Source organism: Sinohyriopsis cumingii, chromosome 13, assembly GCF_028554795.1.
Source record: "Sinohyriopsis cumingii isolate HCF-2022 chromosome 13, ASM2855479v2, whole genome shotgun sequence".
NCBI classification, from domain to species: Eukaryota; Metazoa; Mollusca; class Bivalvia; order Unionida; family Unionidae; genus Sinohyriopsis; species Sinohyriopsis cumingii.
The window spans coordinates 8,602,547-8,624,297 of record NC_142973.1 but is presented as its reverse complement, the minus strand read 5'-3'; the positions used below and the strand labels follow the sequence as shown (position 1 = coordinate 8,624,297).

The following is a 21,751-nucleotide window of genomic DNA, read 5'->3' as shown; positions in this document are numbered from 1 at the left end:
AAATACTTTAAGGAAATTAGACACACTATAAAATATCGCTAGCTTGGAAAGTCTTCTCTGAACTAGACAAGGACATGACCATACAAAATTGCATGCAAAAGTTATGTGATGCCTGGAAATACACTCATTACATATGTAATAGTGAGAAAATTTGGCATACCATCTCCAGATAAGTATCAAAAAAAAAAAGTTTGAAAGGGTTTTATTGCTGTTCTTGATGGACGCAAGGCCTAGAATGGACACTTCTAATGCAAAAAATAAGCTAAAGCGAAAAGAAATAAGAAAAAAACAATTTAGCATTGAAATAAATAATGAAACAGCATGTGGCAGTCCAGTGGACTTAAAGAATATCCACGGCTTTATACACAATTAAAAAACAAAACAAAACAAAAAAAGTCCTGAAAATAATATTTAATGACATAAAAGGGAATGAGGTTAACTGAAAGTGTTACACTCTACTCTTTCGAGTACAGAAAATCAGTAAGATTGTTATACGTTTGCTCGATATCGAATTGCTACAAATCTGGAAAGAGAAAGCTGGAATGTATTCAAGTGGATTTATAGAATCTTTATTTGGTCCACAAGCAAAACATACCTTTTGATGGCTTACTAATCTTCGTTATATAAACATGGATATAAAAGGTACAACTTCAATAAATAAAATGGAAAATCTCGAGAATGAATTGGAAATGAGCAGGAACACACAGCAGTGGAAATTGTTCATGAATTCGACAACAACACTGTCGAAAAGGCTAAATGAGAGCCATTGAGTACGATAGCAAAGTCAAGGGAGCTAACTAAACAAAAACTGGCAGGAAAAGTCCAGCAATACAATTTAGATTTAGGATATACAAAATTTATATCACTATCATTTTTGTATCTCGCATTAAGTGTACGTGTTGATCATTTATTATAATATTTATAGAATTTTGTTTCATTAAGATTGTGGGAGTTTCTGTTTGTAATATAGAAGGTGATCATCTATGGAAAACCTGATATTATGGTCTAGTAAATTTGTGTTGATAGCAATAAAGTGAAGTAGATAATACTTTTGCGAAACAGAGCATTGCTGCGTGAAAACTTAAAGCAATAAATAAGTAAATAAATAAATATTAAAATAAATAAATAAATAAAAATAAAAAGCTAGTAGGTATGCCCAGAGTTTATTCTTTGCATGCTACTAGTGTGACTAATGAGAAAGTCGCTTGATGCTACGTAGTTAGCTAGCCCTCCGTCCATCCACCTTTCTTTATTTCTTTGATTTTCCTATCGAAAAATAGATTCAAAGCTATTTTAAGTCTGTTTATGCAAGTAGTCAGTGTGCCTAGAATAAACATATTGGCAATATATTGGGTTTATTAAGGTGTAAAATATTAATTACACCACAGAAGTGTATTATTATAGATATTGGCATATTTCCTAATCTTTGTTGTTGCGACTTAATAGCCCAGAACACTTTTCTTTATTGTCACGACTCTCTGTACAAAGTTAATTAATATGAAGACACCTCTTAGGAGATGCTTGATACTATTCTTGTACGTGTCTACGTCATAATCATTGATTAATTTATTAACACTATACATACGGGTGTTCATATTATAATTTTTCTTTTAGCTTTACATGCATCTACAGAATATCTGCTGGGGGTGAGGTGGAGAGAGAGAGAGAGAGAGATTGCGAGGCACATGCAAACAATTGAGGAATCACCCATATATCGGTTGTTTGCAGAAAAAATTTAAAAGAGATCTCGTACGCCTTGTTATTTTTTTCAATATGTGCATATTGTTACGTGTTTAGGCTCGAATAAACAGTTACGCAGAAAGAGTGAAAACAAAAAACTTTTTAAAATTGAGCAAATAATTTATTTCCCCGGAAAAAGTCTTTAAAAATGAAGAAAGGAGAAAAACTTACGACTTCAAGAATCAAATCCAAAAATAATCCAAGAATAATTCACGAATTAAATTGCAAACGTCCTAGTATTAAATGTTCTAATAATTTCAAGTTTGAATCCTGATAGAAATTCCAAGATGGATGACGATGACATATGCTGTAGTCAGTTTTGTGATTATCTACAGTTCCTTGTAGAAATACAAATAATGACACTCCGGTGTTGGAGTAAATTTGTAAGTAATGTCTTTCTAAAATTTCTGTGTGAGCACTCATCAAAATATTTCCAGAGAAAAAAGAATTAATCCTTTTGAAATCCACTGATCTGAAGAAAATTATAACTCAAAATCTGGCTACAACAAAATAGCTTGACATTAGTGTAAAAAGCCCAAGACTGGGAAATCTCTCTCTCTAGGCATCTATATTAAAGCTAACAAATGCGCAGTAAAGGAAAAACCGGAATTGCGAAATCGAAGGGGAGGGTCACGTGATCGTGTTTATGTCACGTACACCAAATATGACCCTGAAGAAAACCAATCATTTTATAAGAAAATAGAACTTGTTTACGAAGGTTGCTACAAATTCTGAAACAATGTCAGGATTTAGATCAACACCTGGTGTTTACAAAAAGAATGATTCAGGTCAACCGATTTTCTGGAAAAATATCATCTCCAGTGAACAAATTTACATTATTATAGCATATAATAGAATTAAAAAAAATAAAACTAACAAACCATTAAATTTAAAAAATATGAGTTAAATCAGATATACATAACACCTTCCCCACAAAAAGAAAGATGTATATGACAAGGTATTATTTTTACCATAGATTAATTGTACACGAGTTTTAAGAAAAACATAAAAAGTACTCTTATGACTTACAAACAGTGTACATGAAATAATGCATTTCTATACACGGGAAAGTGCATATGCTATTAAATTATATTTTCCCTTGACGTGCCTGATGTCAAGACTATATTCTTGTAACACCAAACTCAACCTTAGTAGTCTTTGATTTTTATTTTTCATCTTGCCGATGAAAGTAAGGGGGTTGTGGTCACTAAATACAACACTCGAGGAAGGAGCTGAACTAAGGTAAACTTCAAAATGTTGTAATGCCATAATCAAAACCAAACATTTCTTCTCGATTGTTGAATAATTCCTTTGGTGCTTATTTAATTTCTTGGAAGAATAGCACAATGGATGATCAATACCACTTTAATCTTCTTGAATCAAAACTGCTCCAACCCCAACATCCCTTGCATCAACTGACAGGTTAAAAGATTGGCTGAAATTTGGAGCTGTAAGAACTGGTGCGCTTTTAAGTATGGCTTTCAATTTGTCAAAAGCCTCCTGACAATTTTCAGTCCAAAAGAACTTGTTTTTCTTGCTCAATAAATTTGTCAGGGGTTCGGCAATTATAGAAAAATTGGAACAAAATTTTCGATAGTATCCGGCCATACCCAAAAATCGCATCAGTTGCTTTTTATTTACAGGCACAGGGAAATCAGAAATAACACTGACCTTGGCATCAATTGGTTTAACTTGCCCATGTCCCACGATATGTCCTAGAAAAGTTACACTAGCACGGCAGAACTCACTTTTAGATAAATTAATTGTCAAACATGCATCTCTCAGTCTGTCATAGATTTTCCGAATTGTTGCTAAATGTTCTTTCCAGGTGCCATTGTAGATGATAACATCATCACAATTGTCTAGACCAGAGGTAATCATATTCATGAGACGTTGAAATGTACTTGGTGACCATTTCATCCCAAACGGCATTACTTTATATTGGTAAAGTCCATCTTGAGTCACGAATGCCGAAATTTCCTTTGCTCTTTCCGTTAGTGGAATATGCCAAAACCCTTTCAGAAGGTCAAATTTGGTGACATACTTGGTATTCCTGATTTAATCAATACAGTCATCCATTCTTGGTAATGGGAATGAATCTATTTTTGTCTCAGTATTCACCTTCCTATAATCATTACACATACGGAAAGTTTTTTCTAGTTTTGGAACAAGAATGCATGGTGAACTCTAGTCACTTTTACTGGGCTCTATAAAATCATTCTCCAGCAAATAATGAATTTCCTTTTTCAAGTATTCCTGTTTGACAGGGTTCATCCTGTACGGGTATTATTTAAATAAATAAATAAATGATAAAAATAAAAATAAAAAACTAGTCTGCATACCCAGAGTTTATTCTTTGCATGCTACTAATGTGACTAATGAGGAGGTTGCTTGATGTTATGTAGTTAGCTAGCTAGCACTCCGTACATCGATCTTTCTTTCTTTCTTTTATTTTCCTATCGAAAAATAGATTGAAATATATTTGAAGTCTGTTTAACCAAGTAGTCAGTGTGCCTATTATAAACATATTGGCAATATATTGGGTTTATTAAGGTGTAAAACATTAATTGCAATACAGAAGTGTATTATTATAGATATTGGCATATTTCCTAATCTTTGTTGTTGCGACTTAATAGCCCAGAACACTTTTCTTTATTGTCACGACTCTCTGTACAAAGTTAATTAATATGAAGACACCTCTTAGGAGATGCTTGATACTATTCTTGTACGTGTCTACGTCATAATCATTGATTAATTTATTAACACTATACATACGGGTGTTCATATTATAATTTTTCTTTTAGCTTTACATACATGTACAGAATATCTGCTGGGGGTGGGGTGGAGAGAGAGAGAGAGAGAGAGAGAGAGATTGCAAGATTGCGAGGCACATGCAAACAATTGAGGAATCACCCATATATCGGTTGTTTGCAGATTTTTTTTCAAAGAGGTCTCGTATGCCTTGTTATTTTTTTCAATATGTATATATATACAAATTCGTATATTCGTATAGTCGTGTCATGACTATTTTGTGTTTATTTTTGTTGAACCTGTCTATGAATATTTTTAAAACTCGTCCAATGTTGTTTTAAAGAAAAAACGTCGGATTTAAAGAAACTGATTTGATGGTGTTGAAGATTAGCGTAACCGAAATGACATGTCAGTTATCGCATGATGCATGTTTCTTGGATCCAGTAGTGAAGCTGATGTTACCTTTGCTCTGCAAGTTCCATGCTGTTTTGCTGTTTCATAAAGAAGCGATATTTATTTCTGTAAAATCAATACTCAAATACCGTAATGCCAACTTCACGTGCCAGATTGTCGAAATCCGAGGCTAAAAGCGACATATGGGCAGAAAGCGGTGACTCAGTATACAAGAGCAAAACGGCAATTCCAACAGTTCTCTAACCAATCCACCCTGGCTGATATTTAACCTAACATTTTTGCTCCACATGGTGGGCGATCAAGAGATCTGTCAGAAGTCAGGCGAGTCATATATGCGGATTGTACTATGTAAAATTTAAAACCTTTATAACTTTAAAACCTCTCGTCCAAATTTCATGCAATTGCCACCACATACTTATATGACCTCTATTAACCGTTATTAAAAGTATAAAAGCCTGATATTGAATAACTAGTTGCTATTTAGTGGGCGAATCATTCAAACCGGAGAGGTCAAATTTCTATGTATTTGACCGTAGCTCTGAAGTCTCCACCATGAATCCAATTGTGCAAAGATAATCTCAGTTAATATTAGTACGCTTAAACACGTGCAGTTTTATGAGGCTCCGTAGCGGACAAAAGCTGGTCCAATCAGAACGTTGCCGTTGAAATTTGAATGTCATATGTCCAGGATTCCAATTTCACGTGTTCTATCAAAAATACTTGTCCATACAGTCTCATTTTCTAGGTCGAGATTTAAAAAGTCTGACTGCAAACTGCATATACCCAGATCTACAATCGCAAAATGTGCCGGTAAATCTGATCTTTGCGATTCGTTAGGAGTATTTAGTAGAAAAAACAACATCGACTCTGATATGGCAGTAAATTATGCAACGGCATATCAAGGGTCTATGTTGTTTTCAGTACTACCCGACTTGGAAGCGAGTAACGTCGGTAGCTTAAAGACATAATTATCTCAAACACCGAGATAAAAAAGTAAGTAATTTTCGCGCATATATTTCACATTAAATAGTTGTCAAAATATATCTGAATAGTCACTTGCAATTGATCTTCTACTGCACACATCTGTGAACGCTAGAACATGGTGAAATACATGTGATATAAATGTCTTCTTTGATACAAATAGACTACGTTCCAATTTTTATTGCAATTTTCAACTTGTTTCAAGAAAATGTATGTGTCATTAATTCTGAATTCTTTGCTTGAATTTTGATTCCTTAAGTCTATCATTTCAAATTTAGATTAAATATTGAATGCCAGCATGCAGATTATCGAGCACTTTCATAAGTTAGACTAAATAAATTATCGAGTACTTTCCTGTTAAGGGAAGTACTATATGTTACAGTTATTACTTGAGCAATCTGGATTAGTTTCTAATTTCACCCACAATCAGTAAATGAGAATATTGTTTGAATACCAATGGGGAACGGGTGCTTGTTGTTGTTGTTGTTGTTGGGTTTAACGCCATTTCAAGATAAGCTATACATGGTGGTCAGTATTATTGGTGGAGAAAGAACCCGGGAAAACTCCGGTAAGAACCAACGACCTAGTGGCTACTGGCCGCTTTCTCGCATACGCGCATTGACCGAGCCCGAGACTCGAACCCACGCGGGCAGAGGTGAGATGGCAGTGATCGGTAAAGGCGATCGCTTTAAACAACTCGGCCTGCCGGGGATTTAGATTTCGACATTCGGCCACCCGGTGACAGCATATATGCTCAAAGATCTATTGCTGTAATAAATGACAGAAAATATATTGTCTGTATGACAAGTGGAAGGGCCACTGACTACATTTAAACTGCAAACTATTTAATTAAGGGAGAAAAACGTAAAATGCAAAACCTTTATATGGATAAAAGGAAAAACAAATTAGTTAAAATAAGGTAGATCAGACCTTAATTTGTAATCCCGTCTATTCTCGATCAGACGAATAAATGCTACACACAGGGATGTAAAGAACTCTAAAACTCTTAAAAAATTATTTAGGTGGCTCAACATCCACCGCTAAATATCATGTGCATACCCTCCCCCATCTCCAACCAAAAATCAAGTAAAAAAAACAAGCAAGCAAATAAACAGAAAATAAGCAAACAAATAAAGCAAGCATATGTTCGATATAATACTAAATAGGTGTTCAAAATATGGGTATGCTGCGTAGATAGGACATAATCTAACTACCCACCCGGCATCTCCGTCATATATAGTGTTGCCCAAGAAACACAGCAGGCACTTTTCTTGTGACATGATACATAAATAAGCTGAATGTATAGAAATACTGGACTGATCGGACATAATCTGACATCCACCATCAGATACAATATATTCTAAGAAATATAATAACTTTGCTTGAAAAACAGCAAGAAAGTAATCTAAAACTATTTATATTAGTTTTACGATGGAAATGGTCTGCGGTTTTTTTAACCATACCCAATTTATTGATGGGGCAACTCTCGGAGCGAGAGAGAGAGAGAGAGAGAGAGAGAGAGAGAGAGAGAGAGAGAGAGAGAGAGAGAGAGAGATATCATTATGGATTCCTTTTTGCGGGCGGTGTCACTCTTGCGATGTGGGTGTTACATCGTTAGTGTGTGGGTACTGGGCTCGAGCTGTAAAAATGAAGTCAGAACCTGAAGTCTACAATGTAGCAATTCCTTTTTGAAATCAAAGATCACTACATATAGAAAAATTACACACAAATCAAATTATACATTTAAGCTATAGAATCAAATTGTTACATTTCTTTAAGGCTAACAAACTTCACACAATTCTGTAATTTCTATATGTTGGAAAATAAGGTCGAATAAGTTAACAATTATCAAAAAAATGGTTAAGAACCAAATGTTCCATACGAAACATATTTGAGCTCAAAGTATCTTTATATATGTTTGATCTAAAATACCAATATAGTTTTATGTAACTTAAAAGGTATTTTGTTTCTAAACTAATTGTTACTAAGCATGAAGTTGGTAGCAAAGTAATTTTTACAATAGTAAATTCTATAATCGCAAATTTACACAAATTCTAAATAAAACTTTTAAAAAATCCATTACGCACTATATTTTTCAAAAATTAATATTATATAATAACAGGTTAAAGCACTTTGAATATGAGTGAAACACTTACTAAATATGTTTCTTCTCAAAAGTCAATATGTAAAGGCATTTAAGTAAAAAAATCTCTAAACTAAGACCAGGTAACAGATTATGAGCTTGTAACACCTAGCTTCAACTTTCGTGTTCTTGAGGCTCGGACAGCCGTTCGTACTTCCCAAAAACTACGAAGGGTTCTCAATTTTGCATTCAGCATCCGAGGATAAGTTGCCCCGTCAATAATTGTCCACAGAGCAAAACTTAGGCTCGTACTGTATCATTTCTCTCAGTATGCCTTTGAAATAAGCGGCGGGGATTTTTCTAACGCAAGTAGAATTTTGTATGTATGTAGAGTATTGCTACCTTTCTTAATTGGAATATACGAGAAACACAGTACTATATTTGGTGTAATGTACAAATGCTGTGTACATAAGAATAATGATAATCCTTATTAAATATATACAATTTGTGTTACAATAATAAAACTCTAAACATCATAGTATTTGTTTCAGGTATGCAGCTTTGAATTAAACAATACAAAAATTATGACAATCATCATCTTTATTAAAATTATACATGTACAAATTAAAATCCTACAAATTGCACTTTATAAAAATTCATCAAAAATTTCTCTGATATCCACTGTCAAATACTATATATTGTAAACATAAAAAAATAATGTAACTGGCGCAAACTGAAATTGTGGACTCACCGGTTGATCAAACGTATTCTCATATCCATCTTAAAACATAATTTAACCTAAGAAATATAGCAGGCATATATCTTGAGATACTCTCGAAAACATGTTGACAATAATGGACTATTTGTGTAGATCTGGCAATCCCACTTATAACGTAATCAAACGTGGAAACTCTTTTTATATTGTAGTAATTCGTTGACGTATATATATATATATATATATATATATATATATATATATATATATATATATATATATATATATATATATATATATGCAGTTTGAAAGGAGTAATCACTAAAGCAAACAACACAGACCCCGATTTTCATGCAGATAATGCAAATCAGAGAGTATGTTATTTGCAGTTGGACATGACTCGTACAAAAGAGCAAACGATTTCAGTTTATGCAAAATCAGAAAATAAAAATGCAGCAAAATGAGCATGCGATTTTTTTAATAATAATCACAGAATACAGTCCTTTGCAAATATTTTTGAAAATCAATTGGTTATCGTTATTGTTTTGGTGGATGGGTCATTAACCTGCCATCCATCAACAAATATGGTTTAGCATAGGAATTAAATCAATCAGAGTCCTAAAGATTGATAATAAAGAAAAAACTGAATAATTTTGGTACTTTGGACATTAGTCTTGCATCAGCCATCCAATATCATTTAGCCTGGGAAAGATAGCACTCAATATTCTAACTGAAATGCAAACAGATTATGAAGCTATCGTTTTTTATTTGTTTGTTTGGTGTTTTTTTTAAAATGATCTGGCGATGATGACAGAACTATAATCCTCATATCAATTAAAATTACAATAATTGCCAACGAGAAAATTAGAACTAGGAATACAGCTGAACAACAGACTTAATATGTGTTGCAAGGTGCGGCGAACATGCACTAAACATATAATAAACACACTCAAGAAAGTTGACACGATCGAATATAATTGATATATAATATAAAAACACAGGATAAGTGTTCTTTACTGTGACACTATGAATCCAAAGTCATCACACAGCACACACGCTTAAAGAAAACAGCGAGGTGAGATAGATGGATGAGTGAAAGGACAGTTAATAATATATAACCTCAATGGTATTTTTTTTTAAATACGGAGGCGGAAAACGTAAATTATATATGGCATAAAATGTCATTGTATTTTCCTAAATCACATAACCTCAAGCAAAATTTTGTATGTGTGTTTCGGGTTGGGTATAAATGATTGCTTTAAAAAAAAAGAGAAAAAAAGTTAAAATTGTTCAGATTATAAGGGTACTACTATATAAAACTATTCTTCTAGTCTTGTCCACTGTTTATTATTATCACTTTTCAAAAGTGTGAAAATGCGAATTGTTGGTATTGATTTAGTTCGTCTACAACGACGCTCTGTAATTCTTGAAACGTTGGGCCGTTGTGCACGTCAAGTACTCTGAAGGTGACGTAAAACTTCCATACAACTCAGAGATACTTCGCAGTTCTTAAAACATTACGTTATTGTGCTCGTCACCTACCCCAGTGCAACTCAGATACTTCTCAATGCGCCGAATTTCAAACCATTTAAAAAAAAAAAAGAAAGACAATTCATATTCAAACGAATTAAAATCATCAAGTTGTGTTCTATGATAATTATTAAAGTTTCTGTTTAGTTTAGTTTTGTTCCTTTATTTAATGCTTTCCCAAAAATATGATAAAATAAAGTTTTGTTTATTGTTATCATCTCGCCCAACAGCTGAGCCATCCGTGTGCTGTGCACACATTTTCCGTTATTCGCTGTTGTGTGCGACGTTACGTGTCTTTGTCCAGTTTGGACTAGGCCATTCTTTTTCTACGTGATATTCTTCATATTATGCATTGGGGATCTGAGACTCATTCGGTACACTTTTATTACCAGGTGACATTGTTAGTCTCTGTTTTAGCACAACTATATACTTCATCATAGTTACTATTCATTAAATGTCATCTTCCTTTAAAACTGTTTACAAACTATTATTGCTTGCCGTGTACAACGGTTTGAATTTAACAGTTTTAATTTTGTTTTCTTTTTCTTTTTGTTTCCTTTACCGGATAGTTTTTTATGTTCTCTTGCACCCTTAATATTTCAATGACTGTTCTATCGCTCTTTTTTCGAATATCTCAGTGGCGATTTAATATTGTGATTTTGTAATAAGTTCTCAGAACATTTGATTCTTGATAGGTCTTTTTGATATTTTATTTCTTTTTACATTCCTTTCAACAAGCCCATTACTAACGATACTTTGGATGCCCTCAGTATATCGTTAACAATTTCCAGTGATTTCATTCCATTATTTCATTTAATCCTGAAATACCATGCTTGACTGATATTTATTTATATGCATATGGTTTACTACTGATTAGCATAATAGTAAAGATATGTTTTACTACTGATTAACGTAATAGTAAGGATATGTTTTACTATTGATTAACGTAATAGTAAGGATGTTTTTACTATTGATTAACGTAATAGTAAGGATGTTTTACTATTGATTAACGTAATAGTAAAGATATGTTTTACTACTGATTAACGTAATAGTAAGGATATGTTTTACTATTGATTAACGTAATAGTAAGGATATGTTTTAATATTGATTAACGTAATAGTAAGGATGTTTTTACTATTGATTAAGGTAATAGTAAGGATGTTTTACTACTGATTAACATAAAAGTAACAATAAATTTTACTATTGATTAACGTAATAGTAAGGATATGTTTTACTACTGATTAACGTAATAGTAAGGATATGTTTTACTACTGATTAACGTAATAGTAAGGATATATATTACTATTGATTAACGTAACAGTAAGGATGTTTTACTATTGATTAACGTAATAGCAAGGATATGTTTTACTACTGATTAACGTAATAGTAAGGCTAAGGATATTTTTTACAACTGATTAACGAACCAGTAGGGATATATTTTAATGCTGATTAACGTAATAGTAAGGGTATGTTTTACTATTGATTAACGTAATAGTAAGGGTATGTTTTACTATTGACTAACGTAATAGTGAGGATATCTTTTACAACTGATTAACGAACCAGTAGAGATATATTTTGATACTGATTAACGTAATAGTAAGGGTATGTTTTGATACTGATTAACGTAATAGTAAGGGTATGTTTTGCTATTGATTAACGTAATAGTAAGGGTATGTTTTACTAATGATTGACGTAATAGTAAGGGTTTGTTTTACTAATGATTGACGTAATAGTAAGGGTATGTTTTGCTAATGATTGACGTAATAGTAAGGGTATGTTTTACTAATGATTGACGTAATAGTAAGGGTATGTTTTGCTATTGATTAACGTAATAGTAAGGGTATGTTTTACTAATGATTGACGTAATAGTAAGGGTATGTTTTCCTAATGATTGACGTAATAGTAATGGTATGTTTTGCTATTGATTAACGTAATAGTAAGGGTATGTTTTACTAATGATTGACGTAATAGTAAGGGTATGTTTTACTAATGATTGACGTAATAGTAAGGGTATGTTTTACTAATGATTGACGTAATAGTAACTGTATGTTTTACTAATGATTGACGTAATAGTAAGGGTATGTTTTGCTAATGATTGACGTAATAGTAAGGGTATGTTTTACTAATGATTGACGTAATAGTAAGGGTATGTTTTGCTATTGATTAACGTAATAGTAAGGGTATGTTTTACTAATGATTGACGTAATAGTAAGGGTATGTTTTCCTAATGATTGACGTAATAGTAAGGGTATGTTTTGCTATTGATTGACGTAATAGTAAGGGTATGTTTTGCTATTGATTAACGTAATAGTAAGGGTATGTTTTACTAATGATTGAGTAATAGTAAGGGTATGTTTTACTAATGATTGACGTAATAGTAAGGGTATGTTTTACTAATGATTGACGTAATAGTAAGGGTATGTTTTGCTAATGATTGACGTAATAGTAAGGGTATGTTTTCCTAATGATTGACGTAATAGTAAGGGTATGTTTTGCTATTGATTAACGTAATAGTAAGGGTATGTTTTGCTATTGATTAACGTAATAGTAAGGGTATGTTTTACTAATGATTGACGTAATAGTAAGGGTATGTTTTACTAATGATTGACGTAATAGTAAGGGTATGTTTTGCTATTGATTAACGTAATAGTAAGGGTATGTTTTGCTATTGATTAACGTAATAGTAAGGGTATGTTTTACTAATGATTGACGTAATAGTAAGGGTATGTTTTACTAATGATTGACGTAATAGTAAGGGTATGTTTTGCTACTATTAGCGTACCCATAAGGATGGTTTACTACTAGCTTACCAGTAAGGATATGTTTTGCTACCGATTAAAGTACCACTAAGGATATATTTTACTACATTTGAACCTCTCTTAAAAGATCAACCTTTTTGCCAAAAAATAATGGTTACTCACGACAGGTGGTCTCTCATGAAAGGTCAAACACTATATAACTAATAAATCTGTTCAAGGAGAACCTGGTCTTTCAAGATCGGTTGTCTTTCATAGCAGAGGTCTCTCAAGATTGGTTTTAGTGTACTGATTAACGTACCGTTAAGGATATGTTTTAACGTACCCATATAGATGATTTGCCACTGATAAACGTTCCAGTAAGGAGATGTTTTATTATTGATTAATTTACAACTAGGAATATATTATAGTATTGATTAATGTACCAGTACTAATGTGTTCTTCTGCATATGAACGTACCAGCAGGGAAGTTTTGACTAATGATTAACGTACCCGTAGGAATGTTTTACCTTTTTAACGTATCCTTAGGTGTTTTACCCTGATTAATGTATCCGTGTGTGTGTGTGTATTACTACTGATTAGCGCACACGTAGGAGTAAATTGTGTATCTCAACGTTGGATGCCTGTTGCTTGTAAGATATTATGATCTGAACACTCGATTACCGCTCATCATCATTACGCAGATAACTTGCATAGTCATCGAAATCGTTAATAATCTTCTTTTTAGCACCTTTAAATTTTTTCAAGTCCTTAAAGTATTCGTGTAACTTTCTAGTCTCTAGGTGTTTCTCAATCAAAACATAAATTTCTTTTAAGCGTCATCATTCCATCTTTTAATCATCGCTCCAACGTATTTATTTTACATTTCCGTCACTAGCCATCTACAACCTTTGTAGAGCAAGTACAGTGGCAAAGCCAAACGTTCTTATTATTAGTGTATGGATATTTAATAAGTGAACCGTCTGTGAGTAGATCGTAGTTTGTATGTATGTATTTGCCATCGTGTGTCCTTAATAAGCCATGCTAATGCCCACCCACCCCGATTTCACTTTTTATCGTCATGCGCGTATCTCCATCTCGTATCAACTCAAACTCTATTTCAGTTTTCTTTAGACATATATCTTCAAATATTACAGCGTTCGTTTACTTAAATTCTTCTTCCGAGCTGTTTTCTATGCAAGGATGAATACATTTTGTAAACCGGTGCTAAACAGGTTTCATTAATCTTGTCAAAACTATATTTGTATCTGAAATAATTCTATGTCATAAACTCTACACGTTTTAGCATCAGCCATAAGCTATTAGCTTTTTCTGCAAGAGATGAATTCACGAACCTCGAGCAGTCAAACAATATATAATTTGAGGTTTGATGAGTAATGAGAGGAAAGTTCTCTCAAATGTTATTATCTTTGTCAGCACAGAGATGATACTGTGATTTGGAGTAATGTAATTTTGACTGAAATCGTTTAATTTTTTTTAAACTTTTCATTATTAGATCCTTCTAACATTATTCAAGTATTATCTAATTGTGTAAATCCATCTTCGACATCCTTCTTCTTAAATAATTGATACAAAGTAGCAATTATTTCTAATACGGAAGATGATTTAAATTTAATTTAATAAATATTAATCCCTTCTGTGACATTAGCATGAATATTAATTATATAAGTTATATCCTTTGACATTTTTAAATCTGGAATATGCCAAGAAGTTCTTGATCACTCTTGCTGAAATTTTCGCTGCTGTTTGTGTTAAGATATTCTCTTTACTTTTATTGTATTTATTTCTAAATTTAAACTTCACTTGAAATAAATGACTGGATCAAAGCATATAATAAGCAGCATCTATTAATTCACACGTGCAAGCCGAACCTCTCAGCATCTATTAACTCACACCTGCAAGCCGAACCTGGCAGGATCTATTAATTCACACCTGCAAGCCGAACCTCTCAGCATCTATTAATCCACACCTGCAAGCCGAACCTCGCAGCATCTATTAATTCGCACGTGCAAGCTGAACCTCACAGCATTTATTAATTCACACCTGCAATCCAAACCTCACAGCATCCATTAATTCACACCTGCAAGCCGAACCTCGCAGCAGCAAAGAGTTGTTCAAGACGTTGGTTACACACATGTCCCGTCTTCCGCTTGACTCCATAGGCAGACCGGCGTTTGATACTGACCGCATATGTGTCCGTAAGCGGAAAGATGACATGTAGAACCACGGTGCAAGGGCCTATGGACATAATTGGCAGGTGTGGGTGGAAAAAATCCTAGCAGTGTTGGGATGGTGGCGTGTACCACATGGTTACAAACTAACTAGTATGACGTTCACATGAGATAATACCATTGTCACCTTGCATGCCAGACACGACCTACTACCGGCCCAAATCCATCAAATCCAACGTATGCGGAGGAAAGTTTCTGCCACAAAGGTCAAAAGAAAGTTTGGTATCGGCTAAATCAGCCATACAAATTATGACACACAGTTGATAACCAAGTGCTCGATACACGGCAGAAACAGAAACAGTGAGAGCCAATCCAATACCAAGCTTTTCTTTCTATTCTGTGCCGCAAGGAGCATGCAGTACATTGTCAGACAATGTTAGCTAAAAGTCACTGTTGTTCCCAGCTTCAGCCATTTTCATTTATGGTTATCTTGATGGATGGATTATTGATTATATTCATAATACATATTTGCTAATAATCAAGGTTTATACCATTTGTATGCAATCTTCCCGCTAACATTTACCTATACGGCTTATACCAAACTCTAATATATCGACGAACCGACTCGACGGGTACAATAGGAGCGCAGCAGATGTCTTGGGTCATCCCTGGCGGCTGCCAATAGACAGCACCGTCGGTCGGTCGCACTTAGCTGTCGTAAAGTTCGGCTTGCCGGTGTGGGTTAAGCCAGGCCAGACTCCACTTCGTCGAGTCGATACCCGTTTGTAGCTTAGTACCATACCAAAGGACCACCCCTTCGCCCACCTGGTCTGATAAAAATAAATACCAGCAAAACTCATTTCCTGAGAGCTTCTGACCGTTTACATCATCCATTTGGTATTTGCTGTTTCAGAGCACCCCTTTCATATCCAACGCACCGAGCTATTTTCTCATTAACAATTTCTCTGTCGAAACTACGGTCAATGCAATAGGAGAAATAGTGGAAATGGTCCAACACAGATTGCAGTTTCTCTTTTGCTAAGAAATATCTGGCGAATAAAATGCACGAGTTTTCTGTAAATTACTGCGCAGGCATACATCCGAAAATTTTTTTGTCTCGCAGAAATGTCAGAGATAGATGGAATTGCAGTACGTATGTCGATACCGATAGTGTTTATTATCAGTGATTTATGCCAAACCCCTTGTGGTTAGTTTGGTTGACACCTTACATAATATATACACAGAGTAATTGATTAACCCATTGACAACAATTGATCTGACAACCCATGGCTGCTTATCATTGATTTGGGTACCATGGTTGGTTATCAAGGTTTACATGTTCGTTTATTAGCAGGAAGAAAAGAGACTCGTCCCGTCCGTCACAAGATATTGATTGCTAAAACCTTCTGGTGGATTACCGCATGTGCAACCCAAAAGTATTAAAGACTCACGCATACGTATAATGATGTGCCAAGTGCAGATTTCTACGAACTGTCATTAACATTGTTAGAAGATTTGACCTTATTTGTTGTCGTCTTCACAAATTGCACATGAATTCAAAACTCTACTCGCACCTGTATGTGGCTATCTTTTAAGACAAACACAAAGCCAACAAATGTTTTCGGCATCCGCAGAAGCACGTCAAAGAGTCATACGTGAGATAGAAGCACGTCAAGGAGTGACGTCATACGTGAGGCTGTTAGTAAGATATGTCTTTACGTAACGTATTGGAATGGAGGGACTTTTAAATCAGTTGTCATCTGCATATATTAGCAAGCATATAGAACACTGGGGTGGGGTGGGGGTAAAATATATTCTAAGCCATTCTATTCACTGACCAGATGCTTGGAATCCAATCCGCGCCCAATTGATCACGAGTCCAACGCCATAACCACTGTGATGCCGCTATTCCATCTGAATAATTGAAACTAACCAACGCAACATAAAGCTTGGTATTTATTGGATTATTAATGAATTCTTTCTTCTTTTTCAGTTTCGAAAAAGAAGTTCAGAGCAGGTATGTCTTTTCCTGTTTACAAGACAGTGCACTTCACTTATCACAATATTATTTCTCATCGAATCAAAGTTTGTTCAAGACGACTTCCGCCAGCTCCTCAAAAACGTCAGTTCTTAATAGAACGTATTTTTGAATTGCTGATTCTAAAAGGGTACATTTTGACATTCATGCTTAAAAGCTATGTCTTTAATTATGTTTAATTTGTTCGAAGTTTTGAATGTATTAGCACCAATTATGCATAATTTGACTTCACGCCCATCATCACGGCTACTTTAAAAAGTCAGTATTCTTCCATTGTGGCTATATAAAATATATATGAACTGAGTTTATAGCATAATTGCTCGCTTTAGACTGCAACATACCACTATTCTTGTTGGTAATAATAATTAAATAAATAATTTTATTGGTACACATTGCTTTAATAAGAATAGTTGTTGCATTTGTGATATTTCTCCAATTAATCTTTATTCCATTAATAGATACCCACTGATTCAAAATAGTCAACGAATACAAAACAACAATATTCTATTCTATCGGGTAAAACATCGCCTTGTGCTTTCTGATGATAGTGCATGCCATTTATTCACTAGTAACGTAATGCAGTTGAAAAGGGCAACTGATTTTATTTCAAATGACATAGGTGCTGCGCGTAGTTTTGCGGACATTTCTGTGAAGACGTCAAAGTGTACAAAACTGTTATCAGACCAACAACTCAAATTTGCGATCTATTAAAATTTGACCTTTTTGAAAAGATTGTCATGTGATAACAGAAGATGATCAGTTGATAACAGAAGATGGTCATGTGATAACAGAAGATGATCATGTGATAACAGAAGATGGTCATGTGATAGTAATCCTCAACAAACTGTCACTGGCACTTTTCTATCAAATTGCAATAAAAATGTTATCGCCACAATGCATGTGCAAAAAAGGCATTTGAACAGCGTTTAGGTGAAAAGAAAAGAAAACGAATAAAACTTCCATAAACCATCGTGCGTTTTAATTAAGTATTAAAAATATGATCTAATATGATTGTCGATTTCATATAAAGATTTATGAAACGTGTAAATACTTTTCATCTTTGGTGTTTTCCATTTAGTGCAGTCACAAATATAACATTTTATTTTGTACCACTGCGTGAATTAGTGGATTTTGAAAGAGATATAAATCCGATGATTAACTGCAGTGGATTATCAATTTTGTATTTGTTTGCTCCAGCTACAGGGACTGCTTCGCTGCCGAGGGAATGGAGATGCATTCCTTGCAGTGACACCCACAGAGACTAAAATACACTTGACATCTTGACTAGATATTGCATACCCGTTGTAAACTTAATCTCAAATGGGTAATGATTTAATAATTTAATATTAAATTTATGAAATTTGTTGAATAATGTTTAGCTTTTGCTCGTCAAGGCTAGCAAAAGGTGGACATTTATTCATCTCGTTTCGTAAATTCAATATAAAATCATTGCCCACTTGAAATCCTCTATATATGTTTACGAATTCTTGTCATATTTTAGCCAAATCCAGCTTCAATCATCTTTTCACACATATTGGAATTTTAAGAAATGGCGTCTTGGTCGAAGTTTTTGATGTTTTATTGAGCGCTAACTAAAAAGAACACATCGATCAACCACTGATTTCTTATTAATGATCATTTCTATTCACTAGTAGGTTATTGTTATGGAAATATCAATTAATTTATATCCGTGTGTAATGTTCTCTTTTGGGGGTGTGGTTGGTGGTTCCTCTTTTTGGGCCCAGGTACACAAAACATCTCAGAACATAAACAAAAAATAGGTGATTTTGGCGTAAGACATCTACTTGTTTACTTTAGATTGCCTACACGTTAGAGCATAATGCTTGTTCGAGTAAATAATGGGTATATTTTATCTAAAAGGTGATAAACTATGGTAGCTTCACCCACTCGATGGAAAATATCGCTTTACCATTCGTAAAAATACTAAATTTTCAATTATTCGCTGATATATATATATATATATATATATATATATATATATATATATATATATATATATATATATATATATATATATATATGACGGATTTAAATTATCGAAGCCTTACAATCGTTTTAGATACATGACTTCGAAACCAATTGGTCTGGGAGGCACTGTCCTTTCTTTCGAAACGCGACTACCACTACAAGCTGATATCTGCAGTGGAGGCATGTATAATGTCACTGCTCATTTCAGCATAATCGCACTATAAATCAGACAATATGTTCCCATAGACTGGCTGTTTAATAGCGACAGCCAATGTATGTACATTGAGACTAAAGTTACCCTTAACATGTGCACGTGCAGCTTGTTGTGATAGGTCGTGGACGTTGAGAATCGCGGTCTCTTTGCAACACATTATACTCAACAGGGGCGAGGTAAGGGTCGCGGGGATTTGTTAATTTCACGTTTGACAACGGTAGCTGCTACTTCTGTCCAGTCCGAGTAGATACGTGATTCCCAATCGAAACACCTCATGGTTTTCTTCAAAAGTCAGTTATGAAAATACTTCAATGGAGTGATACAGGGTAAAAAGGGACAAATCGACGGAAATGTTGCTGAACTCACACGTTAAATTACGGTTGGCAAAATAGAACCATATCAAAAACATTATAAAACTTTATCAGAATTATCTGTACAAGTCCAGTAAGATAAAATTTGCTACTGAGTTCATAGTTGAAAACTAAACACACACACACACACACACACACACTTACGAATGCTTCGGCCAAGAATGAGCCATCTCAGTTCTGTCGCTGCCAGTGGCGTTACTCGGGTTGGTGTCACCCAGTGCGGTAGCTCATGGTGTCACCCCCATGGTCCTCCTTCCGTAACAGACCATATAGAATCCTTAGTAATGTCATTTTGGTGTCACCCCCTCTGATGGTGTCACCCTGTGCAGTCCGCACCCCCCGCATCCCCCTAGCGACGCCACTGCTGTGCCTGCTAGTCATGTATTTAACTATGATCGGTTATCCGCTTATGAAATCCGACTAGACCGAGCAGTGTGTGCTCTGTAAAATTTGCAATTTTTCATTTTGGTGTCACCCCTCTGAGATGGTGTCACCCGGTGCGGTCCGCACTCCCCGAACCCCCCCCCCCTCGACGCCACTGGTCGCTGCAATGAACTATGTGATAATGTTTTGATGTCAGTGGGTAAACATGTAGGTGTAACGGCGGCTACTGTGGTATTTCCAGGGTGAGTTTCCTTTAATTGGCGGGAAGGCCCGAGATAATTACAGACCCATCACAAACACTTTACCTTAAATATATATAGATTCATTAAATTGTCTAGTAAAATGCGAAAGCCTTGAGAAGAAAGTTTTGAAATAAAACCCCTGTACGAAGTCTTTTAAGTTCTACTCATCCCATATAGACAATGCAGAAGGTGTGAAATACTCCTAACTAGAACTAAAATTGTGTCTAAAAAACCAAGAAGAATACAATAACAAATCAGCATATATTCTGAGAAGGTCTATGGCGAAAGAGGGCATATTTTGATTTATATTTCTGTTGCAACCAACGAAATGACGTTTTATGTTGCAATAAAAGGATTTTTATCACGTGCGTTGGAAACATATCCTCTTCACTCACCGTTAAAGAATCATCTGAATGACCATGACAAATGAAATTTGGAAGCGACGGTATGATCACCTATATCACATGTATTTGTCTTTCTAGACTAACAGAATATTAAAATGTCTGTATGTACTGGATGATTTTGGACATACGTTTCACTTTTCGATTATTTCGCTGTCTGAGCAGAAATATATTATAATTTCTGTTGCCTCTAATTTCAGACCCCTGCGGTCTTGCGAAAACGTGCGAACATAAAAGAGGAAGTCTATTCCTTGGAAACGGACTATGAGTACCCTAACAGTGATGCAGACTTTTACCCCAACCCTGATCAGCTACCGGGCCCGGTTAGAGCGGGCCTGCAGAAAGCCCCGGATGGCAGCTACCTGTATACAATACTGAACGAAAGATAGCAGGTACCTATCATAATCCCAAAACGGGAAAGTGTGGGCTTTTGTCCTCACACCCTTTTTTATTTCCAGAAATATATGCAGTTATACTTTTGAAAAATGTATGAACAAAACGTAATGTGTAATAGACCTATAGTATTAGGTAGTGTACATACACAAGCTAGAAGTACATAGGATTAGGTAGTGTACATACACAAGCTAAAAGTAGAACACATACACAAACTAGAAGTACATAGTATTAGGTAGTGCACATACACAAGCTAGAAGTACATAGTATTAGGTAGTGCACATACACAAGCTAGACTTCTCGTTGGTCGGTGGTTCTTCCCTGGGTTTTCCAGGGTTCTTCCTCCACCATTAATACTGGCCGCCATGTATTGCCTATCTTGTGCTGAAAAATGACGTTAAACCCTAGAACAACAACAACAATACACAAGCTAGAAGTACATAGCGTTAGGTAGTGCACATACACAAGCTAGAAGTACATAGCGTTAGGTAGTGCACATACACAAGCTAGAAGTACATAGTATTAGGTAGTGCACATACACAAGCTAGAAGTACATAGTATTAGGTAGTGCACATACA

The 21,751-nt window shown here is 34.7% G+C and overlaps 1 protein-coding gene across 2 annotated transcripts in view; it reads left to right on the top strand.

Annotated features, from left to right (window-relative positions):
• The window catches only part of LOC149784918 (uncharacterized), a 64,608-nt gene that overhangs the window by 41,856 nt on the left and 1,001 nt on the right, over window positions 1-21,751 (top strand). For both annotated transcript variants that reach the window (XM_089931161.1, XM_089931160.1), the window contains exons 3-4: window positions 17,135-17,158; window positions 20,981-21,172. In XM_089931161.1, the coding sequence (XP_089787287.1) occupies window positions 17,135-17,158; window positions 20,981-21,169 (213 nt within the window). In that variant the 3' untranslated portion in view covers window positions 21,170-21,172. The remainder of the gene's footprint in view (window positions 1-17,134; window positions 17,159-20,980; window positions 21,173-21,751) is intronic.